The sequence below is a fragment of the Leptinotarsa decemlineata genome, unplaced genomic scaffold (genome assembly GCF_025532065.1).
Source record: "Leptinotarsa decemlineata unplaced genomic scaffold, Ldec_3_MD MMD2_tig00026358_RagTag_RagTag, whole genome shotgun sequence".
Classification (NCBI taxonomy): Eukaryota; Metazoa; Arthropoda; class Insecta; order Coleoptera; family Chrysomelidae; genus Leptinotarsa; species Leptinotarsa decemlineata.
The window spans coordinates 11,127,091-11,139,321 of NW_027412703.1; the positions used below are offsets into that span (position 1 = coordinate 11,127,091).

General features: G+C 33.4%; 2 protein-coding genes across 3 annotated transcripts in view; one reads left to right on the forward strand and one right to left on the reverse strand.

Annotated features, from left to right (window-relative positions):
- Positions 1–3,864: 3,864 nt before the first annotated feature.
- On the reverse strand, positions 3,865–9,649 carry LOC141486513 (uncharacterized). 2 transcript variants are annotated; one of them, XR_012467899.1, is made up of 3 exons: positions 9,415–9,649; positions 9,055–9,364; positions 3,865–4,242 (listed from the first exon to the last, which is right to left on the reverse strand). XR_012467899.1 is itself a non-coding variant. In XM_074184634.1 (3 exons), the coding sequence occupies exons 2-3, from the start codon at positions 7,415–7,417 to the stop codon at positions 4,061–4,063; spliced, it is 396 nt and encodes a 131-aa protein (XP_074040735.1). In that variant the 5' UTR covers positions 7,418–7,791; positions 7,913–9,029; the 3' UTR covers positions 3,865–4,060. The 2 variants fall into 2 exon arrangements, 1 of the variants encoding a protein (XP_074040735.1); XM_074184634.1 differs by lacking the exons at positions 9,055–9,364; positions 9,415–9,649 and adding exons at positions 7,204–7,791; positions 7,913–9,029.
- A 462-nt stretch (positions 9,650–10,111) lies between these two features.
- eRF3 (eukaryotic translation release factor 3) overlaps positions 10,112–12,231 on the forward strand; it is a 36,380-nt gene continuing 34,260 nt past the window's right edge. The window contains exon 1 of the mRNA XM_074184630.1: positions 10,112–10,475. Within this exon, the coding sequence (XP_074040731.1) occupies positions 10,241–10,475 (235 nt within the window). The 5' untranslated portion in view covers positions 10,112–10,240. The remainder of the gene's footprint in view (positions 10,476–12,231) is intronic.

The following is a 12,231-nucleotide window of genomic DNA, read 5'->3' on the forward strand; positions in this document are numbered from 1 at the left end:
TGGTATCTAAAATTCAACTAAAAATGTAATAAATCCAACTTATTACATAATCGTAATGTTTTGTTGGGCTTTTCAACAATAACTAGTGGATTAATCCACTCACTGGCACTATTGACTTTGGCAATTATTTTCTGTTCCTCCAAACTGTTGAGTTTGGTTTGTAATCTCTCTTTTATTACTAACGGCACTCGTCTGCACGGCCTAGCCACAGGAGTGCTACCTTTTTTCAAGCATATAGTACACTTTTTTGGAAAAGAGCCCAAACCTTCAAAAACCTCCCGATTCTCTTTTATAAATTGTTCCCTATTTTTTATATATTCAATATTACTCGTTTTCTTTATAAAACCTAAAGCATAACAACTAGGCAATCCAATTATCGGTTTTACATTTAAATCTAGCACCAAAAAGTCCAACTCTAGAGATTTATTTTCAATTCTACAGTTTAATTTTACTTTACCTACAAGATTCAATTTGGTGCCACATAAGCTTCTAAGACTACACTCGACTTCATTAATTTACACATGGGTAGCTTGATTATATACTTGTCTTGTTTACTTCCGAACCTGTGTCAACCTTACAGTTGATTTCTCTTCCATTGAGATTTACAAGTTCCATCCACACTGAGACATTGTATTTTTCAACTTCCCCCACTTTTGCGATGCTGTAGACAAATAGCTGATCATTCTCCTCGTCTGGTCTCGTTGCTTGTTGCGACACCTCCCTAACCTTCCTCACGTAGGACCTGCATGCCACTATAAAATGGTTTAGCTTACCACATCTATGACACTTTTGTCCAAATGCTGGGCACATTCCATATTCATGTGTTTTATTGCACTTCATGCACTTAATTGTTTTTTCAGTATTCCTTCCACCCTGCTTGTCCTCTCTGTTTCATCTAATTCTTCCTTCTAGGAGATATTCATTCTTTTTAATAGCATCTACACTAGTTTCTTCTTTATGCCTTACATTTTCTATATGCTTTTTGGTTACTTCTGCATTTCTAGCAATGTCTATGGACATATCTAATTCCAGGTTTTGAATATTGAGTAACTTCACTTGGAATCTAGGTCATTCGTACCCAGGATAATTCTATCAACAAAAATTGACTCTTCTTGAGTGTCATATTCACATGACTGTATGAGTTTTCTTAGCTCACCAAAAAAAATGGTCAAATGGCTCATCCAGTGCTTGAATACGATTATTGAAAACAAACCTCTCATATGTTCTATTTTTCCGACGCCCACAGTATTTCCTGAACTCCGACACAACCTTGTCATACTTTTGTTTATCCTCTGGCGGTACAAATTTGAAGGTATTAAATGTTTCCACACCTTCACTGCCTATTGTATTCAATAATAGAGCAATTTTTATTTTGTCTGATTTTCCATCTTTTTCAGTGGCAATCAAATACGTTTCAAAATTTTGAAGAAATCTTTTGAAATTTTCGTTGAGATTTCCTTCAAATTTCATGGGCTTTGGTAGTCTTCCTTCCATTTCTTGAATTGTGTTTTCAACCTATTCAACGATAACTGATGTCTCTGTTTTTGGTACTTCCTGTACACGGTATTTCTTCTTTTGCGATTAAAGGTTCTTTCTCGACTGCGCCATGTTATATGTTCCAGTAATGAGATCTTTCCATTAGTACTGTTTTATTTGATTTCAAGCTCTAAACAACATACATGTTTGTGTGCATTACAATCTTACTAAAAACTACTGTTTTTTGTTGACACCACATGACATCTGTTGCCACTCTTTATTTTTTAAGGGTTCTGTACAGAGGTGCTAACGTGCATGCGACCAACATGTAAAATACATATACAGTTGCCTACCTTATAACAATGAGTAATGTTTCAAAAGATGTCATATCCCCAAAATATATGGCTCAGGTCCAAATGCAGATGTATTTTTCAAATAAAAAAAAAGGGCTTTTCTGTATTGCACATCATGATTTTGAAATATCAAAGGAATTAGACATTTATATTGTAAATTATGATGAGAACTATTGTGCAAATATTTTGGAAAAAAAACATGCTCTTCTGGAGTGATACTATTTTTCCTATTATATGTAAAAATATCAAATAAATCATAGTATGAGGAGCAAGTTGAAATTTCAGTTGTCAGCCAAGTTACTTGTAACCTATATTCATTTTATTTGGAGTTTGTACATTGAAAATAAAGTCCCTTCTGAGTGTGCTACACACAATAAATAAAAACAAAGGATCAAAAAATGAAGTAAAAAACTACAGAAACGTATGTCTGCAATCACAACTAGCAAAAATAATTGATTATAGCTACTATATGAGATTGAGTAAATTCACTGAACAGCACAAAATTATTCCTGATTGCCAGCACGGCTTTAGGCAGAAAAGATCAACATCTACTGCGATAAATGAACTCTGTGATCACGTATATATGAACCTAAATGAGAAGCAATTTCCAGTCTGCCTATATTTTGATCTTACTAGGGCTTTCGACACCATTAATCATGAATTACTTCTTGAAAAACTTAACCGAATAGGGATTAGGGGGATAGCCAATGACTGGGTTGCCTCATATCTAAAAAACAGGATGCAGGTAGTAGTTATTGATTCGGTAAAATCAGAACCTGCCCTTGTTAAAATGGGGGTCCCACAAGGATCAACACTAGCCCCGCTATTTTTCATCATCTTTATGAGTGATATAATACTTGCATCTTTGTTACCGAATAAAACTATAGCATATGCAGATGATACAAGCCTAATAGTAGCGAAAAACAACCTTCCACTCTCGATAGAAGTTGCAAATAAAACTGCAGAAGAATTCTCACACTGGTGTAAAAATAATGGTTTACAAGTTAATATAAACAAAACAGTCTTCATGCTCTTCCAACAAAAAAATACTACATATGATTACAGTCCCCTCATAAGAATCGATCATAAATCTATAGAGCAGGTCAGTCATATTAAATACTTAGGACTTACAATTGACCAAAAACTGACTTGGGAACTACATGCAGAAAATCTTACCTCAAAAATGAGTAGCTTGTGTTTTGTAATGAGACAGTTACGGGGAACTGTTTCATTGCAGGTACTCAAACTGACATATTTTGCACTCATACAGTCTGCAATGTCTTATGGGCTGGCCTTTTGGGGAAATTCCGCCCATATGACAAAAGTATTCACTATGCAAAAAAGGATAATAAGATGTATGGCAGGTCTACGTCACAGAGAATCCTGTAGAAATACCTTCACTGAACTGCCACTCTTAACATTGCCTTCACTGTATATATTAATCATAACAATGAATATCAAGAAAAATGAATCAAGCTACATTAAAAATAACATGATACATAAACATCACACTCGGAATGGTAATGAACTGCGACTACCCTACTCTCGACTGGCTCTTGGTCAGGGATCCTCAAGTTATCAAGGTATCATCTGCTATAATAAAGCACTTCAGCTATTTGGAAACACTTGTAATTTCACTGAATTCCAAAGTTCTTTACTTGATTACCTTACCAAAAATGCATTTTATAGTACTGAAGAATTTCGTCAACTCTAGCTATTATTGTGTAGTTACTTTATTTCACTTGTACAAATAATAATAAAAAAAAATAGATTTCACAATTTTAACTAATTTAAGCTACTTGCATATATTATTTGTCACTGTTCTTGCATCTTTTTATTATGTCTACTTAACTTCTAATAACATGTATATATACACTAACTATAGATAAGCACAATTGCTTTATGTTCGGTTCTGACTAGTCTGATAAAGTTTTATGCTGTATGTACCACATGTATAAAATCTTTTAATGATGAATAAATTTCTATTCTATTCTATTCTATTCTATTCTATGAATAAAAATAAAACACTTGAAAATTTTATTTATTTTTTTATTAAAACGTTTTGCATATTGATTATGATGCCACATGCTATTACTATTACTTCATCTACTATTGGAACTAAGCTGTGATGTACACATGCATGAGGCAACAACATATGAAATTCTCTCAACCCGTTTATTACACGCTCTACATGAATTCTTAATGCTGCTATTCTTTTGGACTGCTTCACGTCATGTTTTTGTTCTTGTTGTAGACTTGAACACTGAAGGAGGCCTAATAAGGGTACATTTTTTATTTTCTATCAAATGAGACAAGTCTTTGAAGCCTCTGCCTGCCATAACAGCTGTGTTTGGAGGTAAACATTCTAGATTTTCTACTATAATGATGTCAGAAGCCCTTCCACCATATCCTTCTGAAATAAAATTGACTAACCCATCTGGAGTACAAGAAATAAGGTATTTCAGAGTATTACATTTCTTATATTGTGACCATGACAGAGACTGGTGGATTGCATTGGACGGTTTTTCAATTCCTACTTTTAAGCAATCTATAATTGAAACAACTTTAGAATACCGTGCTCTAAAAGCGATAGGTAAATTTTTAACTGTCAGATGGTTTAGGCCACACAATTAACTCCCTCATTTTTTCTGCTAGAACAATTGAAGGGTCCACTGCAATAATGATGAATGTCCAAAATTATTCCCATTCTAAGTACTTACTTAGACGTACTTACGTCATTCCGTCACTTGAAATATGCAGTTAGTAATCTCGTTTATAAACTGAGCAGTATCGCTTACAGTCCCGAGATAAATACATTTTTAATAATTGGATACATGGCTAGAACGCTCAGCGTCACTGGTGTTCAAGGCAATAATGATAAGTGTCCATCGCGTAGCAATGCCCGCCATCTTGTCAAATTGTTTTGTCAGTTTCGATACGTCTGTCGTGCCAGGTTATGTTTATACGTATTCAAGTGATTTATTTCTTCAAATTATGGCCGAAAGCTACGAAACGACTACAAATACGAAAAAAAGAAAACGCACAGGCAGATTGAGTGATGTTTTAAAGAAACTTCGACTGCAGAGTCATGAAAGTAGTGATGACTGCAAATGTGATCCTTTGAAATTTTTTGAAATAACAAGTAAGGACCAGAGGACAAGAATAATACGTCAATTTAATAGTTTTGTCACCAGGTATGATCAGGATAATTATATAAGTGGACTTATAACCGTATCTAATGTACAACGTCGTCGTCCGCGATTAGGTGAAGAAAATGCGAAATTACACAATAAATCGTACTCTTACAAGATTCGTATGATTGGCGATGATACTTACGAGATACCAGTGTGTAGAAAAGCTTTTTTATCCTTACATGGTTTCACTGGAAATAGACTGCAGTTTATTCAGAAATCTCTGTTGATCAAAAAGATAAACGGGGGACACATGTTAAAACACAGCTTCCTAACCAAACTACTGATTTAATGTACAAGCAAATCGACACTCTCAAATCGGTTAATGGTAAGAAAGGCCACTATAATTTACATGAGGGTCAAAAAATATATTTGTCAGACGACCTGAACTTGTCTAAAATTCACAAAATGTTTAATGAAGATCATCCGAATAACAAAGTGCCATATGAAACATATCGTAATTTTTTCAATAAAAATTTCAACATATCACATGGTTACCCAAGGATGGAAACATGTTCGACTTGCGACTAATTTCAGGCAGAGAAAAAACATCTTGAAATTAAAATTGCTTCTCTTCCCGATGGTCATGAAAAAATCTCAGATTCTGTCTCAACTTCGAAAGCTGGAAATTGAGAACCTAGTTCACAAAAAGAGAGCTGAAGTCTTTTATGATAATAAGAGAAAAGCCCGTTTGGAAGCTAGACAGGATGCCAAAACAATTGCGATACCAATGGATTTTTCAAAAAATCTTCCTGTACCGAACATAACGACAAACGACGTTTATTATAAAAGGCAGCTTTGTTATTTTATGTTCAATGTTAATGTTCTTCCTGATTTCTCATCTTATTTCTTCGCATACGATGAGAGTATTGGAAAAAAAGGATCGGATGCTGTGGCCTCTCATCTCTTCAATTTCATAATTCATGAAAGGGCAAGACTTACAATTTTCTGTGACTCATGTGGCGGTCAAAATAAAAATTACACCATTTTTAGAATGTTACACTACATGGTTCACTCGTGCAATCGCTTGGAATCTGTCACAGTTATATTCCCGATAAGAGGTCACTCCTATATGCAATGTGACCGAAACATGGCCTTCATAAATCAAAAGGCTAGGATTGAACTCCCTGAAGAATGGGCTGAACACGTACGAGGAGCTCGATAAAGACCGAAACCTTTTGATGTCATCGAATGTTCATAAGATGCATTCAAGGGCTGGACTGTATTTCTGAAACCGTTTTACAAAAAAACTTGTCCCTTTCTCATAATACCTGTACGAGAATTTAAAGTCCAGAAAGAACATCCAAGGCTCATGTTTCACAGAAATTTTAATAATAGTCCATGGGAATCAAGTGTGATTAACACACCAGCGTCTTGTCGAGGTATTAAGGCAGGTATTAATGTGGAAGAATTTAAATTACCTGGTTTAGCTTACAAAGACAAGCTGCCTATAACAACAGTGAAATATAACGATTTGCAGTTCCTGAAAAAGTTCTGTAGGCCTGAAACGAGACGATATTACGATGAACTTCCCCATGCTGCGAAAATAAAAGAATAAAGAATCAGAGTTGATTCATTAAACCAGTCATTTGGACAACTATCATTATTGACTGTGGACGAGGTGTGGACAGTGATCATTATAGTCCTGATTTTTGAAGACCTATTTCACATTATCTACATTTCAATTAGTTTATAATACCCAAATAATGATTATTTGCCAAAGAAATAATGTTATGAAACATTTTCTTTAACTACAATAAAAAATACTTTCTTATCTTCAGATCGTAGTTTTTTTACATCATATATAAAATTAAAATCCAATTATCTCGAAACAAAGAAAAAAGGACATTAATCATTATTGCAGTGGGACCCTTCAATTACTGTTTTTGAAAATATTCTACTTATAGTGCTCTGTGTATAGCCAAATTGTATAGCTAATATGTCAAATGATTCATTTAACTTTATTTTCTTCAAGGTTAATAAAATGTCAATAGTGGGAACTGGGATATTATCACTTAATAGTTTTATCAAATGGTAACTATCTTTAGGCATTCCTAACATCATTTTAGGCTCTTTTTCCACAGCGGTCAATGTTGTACTATGCATTACATTTTGAAATTGTCTGTCCTTGTTATCTTGAAACCAACTCGCTTTGGAAGAAGTAGTTTCTTGTTCATACTCACTAGAGATTGATGAAGATTGCGATGTAATAGATAAATCGTCTGTTGGTTTTGTATCTGGGAATAACTTCCTTTTCATACCGGCAATCTGGGCGGTTTTAATAGGTGAAGTTGATGTGTTTTTAACTGGTACTAGAAACGGTGATAATGCTACATTTTTTGTCTTAGGACCAACAGTGACACCTTTGCTTCTATATTTTATTGTCGTTGGCTTCATTGTGTTAACTTGAACGGCTTTGTCACAAGCAAGGTTTTTATTTTCTGTTGAGAAACCGTCGTGTGAAGATGAACTAGGGCCAGCTTCACAATAATTTATTTCTCTAGTGATTGTTTATCTGCTGTATCCACAGGGCCTACACATAAATTAGTTTCTTCCATAACTTCTCTGGGAGCAGCTTCTGATAGAGTCTCTTGAAGCAACCTAAGTCTTTGTCTTTTGAGAGCAGCCTCTCTCACAGGTTTTGGCCTATTTACTTTCTGACACCGAAATTTGTGGGGCACAATACCTTTATGTAGACGTAATGTAACAGGTACCCCTTGTTATTTATTCATTATTTGGTACTGAATGAAGTTCTCTGTATCCTTTTTTACCTGAAAATGAAGAATAACAGCAGTCAGAAAGGTTTTATATTCTAGAAGTAAATATGTTTATTAGTGTTTTAGACTATGACACTAAATATAAATATACCTATGTAAATATAAAAATACTTACATCAAAGTGATCTTCACAACGGTATAAGCAGCTCGTTGCAGACAGTTTCCGGTTCTTAAATTCGTCATTTTTTATAGCTTTACACCACTTTAATCGAATGTTTGCATTCCTCATCACAAGAAAAAATACTTTTTGAGGAGCAGTTTTCGTTGTATTGTTGCACTTTGGAACTATGCAGTACTTATAAACTGATTTTCCACTACTTTCCATGTTTAATTTATTGAAATTATCAAGTAATACAATATAGAATCAACTATGTTTACTTCTCTGTGCTTTGGATCGCTTTGTTGACATGTACTTTGACATCACATATTCCCGCCAAATGGTCGACCGTTTGAATTGTCAATATTTGGTATACAATTTTATAAATTTTTTTCTGACTAATTATTCATGTTTTTGGCATCTATCTCATGTTTTCAGTATTCGTATGCATTATATAATCGATTAGAACAATTAGAAAAAAATATGCGTGTGACCTATTCAGTGGTATATCGCACTCGATATTTTTATAGCGTTTCATTTAAAAGTAGCATCATCAGGGACAACTATGAAATAGAAAACTAAATTATTTTATAATTCATTGAAAACCAAATGAAACCAAACACAGAAAATACATACTACACAATAAACCACATTGAATTCTCAAATTGACGATCTCTTTGTTAAATGCACATAAGTTGTCTATCCTTACAAATTCTGTGTCAAATTTCTAGCATTTGGGTGTGATGCTATAATATGCATCTTTAATTTTTTTTGTTCGAAGTGGTCGATATCTGTACTAGCTGTTGAAAACAATTTTTCACGGCAGATGTTCGGTGGCAAAACATTTGACTAGCCATCAAACTCATTGGATGAAAAACGTAGATACATTTTACTATTCAAATGCTCATTGTGAAAGAAAGGACCTAGTATGTTTGTTTACGAAATTTCAAACCAAACGTTTATTTCGAATTTTTTCTTGAAATTGGTTTCTCTATTTAAATGTTCATTTGTATTATTCCACCAATAATAGATGTTTCTGTTGAACCAACCATTGTTGGTGACTTTTGATTTCTACGTCCATATTATTTTTTTACAAATATTAACAACTTCCCTATTTCTGTCATAACCACTTCTCAAATCGCACTCTATTTTCGTAATACCTTTAATTAAGGAGATGAACTTTGCGTATCCTGTAGTATTTCTAGTTAACTGACTAATCCTAAAATGATTTTTTTTCACTTTGATTACTAACACATGTTGCATGTTACTCCAAACATTTATTTGGTTCTTTATAGTAACAACACATTTTCTAGTTTCATTTTTGTCAAATACACCACAGTCTCACCATATTTATTTCTTGCCAAGAGGATTTCTATTTAATATCGCATTGGTAAATAGCATATCAGTCCTTCCGTCCTTGACAGTATCACATGTCAAACGCATGGTTTTTGACTGAGTACTCACAACACACTAGAAAAACAATGATTATACTTCTATTGAATACATCTTTAATATCTAACTGAGTGTATAAACATCTGGCAGTTCTCAACAAATATCAACGTTTCATTCATATTCACAAAAAAAAATAAGTACCGACAGGACCGTAAGTAAAAATTGTCACAGATGACGCAGGTTATTCCAAAGCACTATAGAAATATTGAGTGTGGTATACCACTGAATTGTGATTTTGTTTCTTGATCAATATTTGTGATAAAAGAAACGGGTCTGTATTTCAAAAAAAAAGTTGATGGTGGCCGTGACATGAAACGTTTTATGGTGGCCGTGACATGAAACGTTTTATCAAAGATTCATTATTATATTGTTTTAGTAAATTTCGGATACAATAAAAAATGTTTCCTGTTTTTATATATTTCCTGTATAACTGTAAAGTTTTTGACCAGTGTTTTGTTCCCCATGATAGTTACATTTTTTCCTTTTTAATCGTTTTCATATCTGTTACGGATTAGAATATAGCAATGTTCCACATGATAAAAGAAATAACCTGTGTATATGAAATTCATTGCCGTTTTCTCTTCAATGACATCACGAATATAACGCCCAAAATTTGTGACATTTCATAATCCCTCTTATTAGGGTTAGTATATATACTAACCCTGGGCCGAACTCCAAAATTGATTGTGTTTTATTTTTTAGATTATGCAGTTGGTATAACAAATATTTTCACTAAAAAACTGAAAATGACATACCGAACTATCATTTGTCATTCGGCCATTGTGTTCCGGTGGCAAGTAGAGAAAGCACGCGGAGAGTGGATTTGTAAGTCGTTTGTACAATTGATATTTTTTGAATAATTGTGTTGTAATTTATTTGAACTGACTGTGCAAGATGTCAAATAATAATGCTCCAGATAGTTGGGAATCTCAAGCCGATTCCACATCAATAAATAATTCACCACAACACAATACAGATGTGACAGCTTCCTTTTCCACGTTGAACGTAAATGCTGTCGAGTTTGTGCCTTCATTTTCGTTTGGAAAATCTCCAGAAGTAGTCGAAAAGTCCTCTCCAACAAATTCTGAAGAATCAAATAGCTCACCTCAACATAATCTAATTTTAAATGGTGAGTAGATATTTTTCCAAATAGGTCCATTCACTTTATTTAGGTTATACACCCTTTCTTTTCTTTATCTTTTTCAAAGACCACTGTTATTTAATTTTGGCGGTTCTCCGAAAATAAGCTAGAAGTTTTGTGATTGCAAAATGCAATTTATTTGTGTAGCAGTATTGTTAAGGCCTCTGAGGACTGTAAGCAAACCATAACTTGGGAGAATCTTTGTTGAAGAACTTTGTGAATATTTTTTTCAAGCAAATTGGGAATCAATAGCACATTTTATCTCAAATGTTATTTTTTTGTTATTATTTACTTAGCTGGAAAGTATCAGAAATATTTTGAAGGTGAAACTAGTTTTTACTGGATTATGGTAGTATGGGTTAGCCTTAAATTATTTGTTAATTTACCTACCTTTACATTTATTTGAGGTATGTTTATTGAATTCTACTTTTGTTGTAGTAGTAAGTAAAATTTTTGTTCCACACAGCAATTATCCACATCTAAGTTGAATTAATATTTTATTTTATTATAAATCTTATGACTTGTCACTCCTCTCCAGCCTGAAAATAGTTTCATGTAGCAGTTTTTAGTTATGCATGATTCTCAAGTGAAGCTGCTTTGTTGAGTTCACCAAATGTAAATTTCTTAACTTGCATTTTTTTAAAATTCTGGAGTAGGTGATACAATTGTAGTTATTGAAATTATCAACCAAAAGAGATAAACTTGCCCATTTTCCTGTAGATGACAGCAAATTTGAGCCTTTTTCAATTTTATTTTCCATGACATGAGAAATTTCCATGTTCCAATTTTTTGCAAATACAGTGAATACAGTGTTTAGCATTGAGAGCGGTAATTTAAAAACAACTTGTCTTATGATATAAAGTGAAACCATTCTGGATTGTTCAATGAACTTTCAGACATTGATGTTATTATCAGATATGTTGTAAGATCCACAGCAGAATGATGTTTCCAATGAAATGTCACTTAATTCTTTGTAATAATACGGAATCAATACATTTCAGTTCAACTTAGTCAACATATTATTAGTACAGTAATAAAAAACCTGTTAAGCTAGCAGAACCCATTTGAATTTATATATTTATATTTGGCCATAATTTCATATTAACTTCAGACTCTATTTTAGAATTTTTTGCTCCTAACAGAGATATTGTGGGTATTGTTACCTCTGTTGAGCTCGCAGAACTCGTTGAATTTTTATATTTATATCTGGGCTATAATTGTAGGCTAATTTTGCTTTTCATTTAACGGAGATATCATGGGTTCTGCTAGCTTGACGTTAAGCTAGTTTCTGCTAAGTTAGTGATGACGATCCTTTTAAGCTCGGTGTGTCAAAACTTGAAAGATTGAAACATAATTTTCGTGGCGTATCACACATCAAAAAGTAAAAATACAGAGGCAGAGAATGTCTCTTACGGTACTGTTGCACTGTACATCTTTTTCTTACAACAACGTTACATGGCGATCAAGTGTGTCCATTTGTCGAATGTAGCCGAGCACTCTCGATGCATGCCCGAAGTACATGTTTCCAGAATTTGGCATTTTTTATTAATATAAATAGTGAAACAATGTATTTAAATGTTTTTAATATATATATTTGTTACGCAATATTATCATACTTGTACAAAGTGGGCCAAATTGGATACTTTCGAAAGGGAAACTCTTCGTTTTCAAACTAGATAAATAAAAAACGATGGCTGTGTGTGTGAGGGACAAATTTTATGACAAACTCAATGGTGAAAACCGC

Excerpts from the sequence above, each read along its gene's own strand:
- LOC141486513 (XM_074184634.1), bottom strand. The coding sequence starts at position 7,417 with ATGAAGCCAACGACAATAAAATATAGAAGCAAAGGTGTCACTGTTGGT. Across the intron at positions 4,243-7,203 it reads GCAATCTTCATCAATCTCTA|AAGGATATGGTGGAAGGGCT; the intron begins GTGAGTATGAAC and ends ATTTTATTTCAG.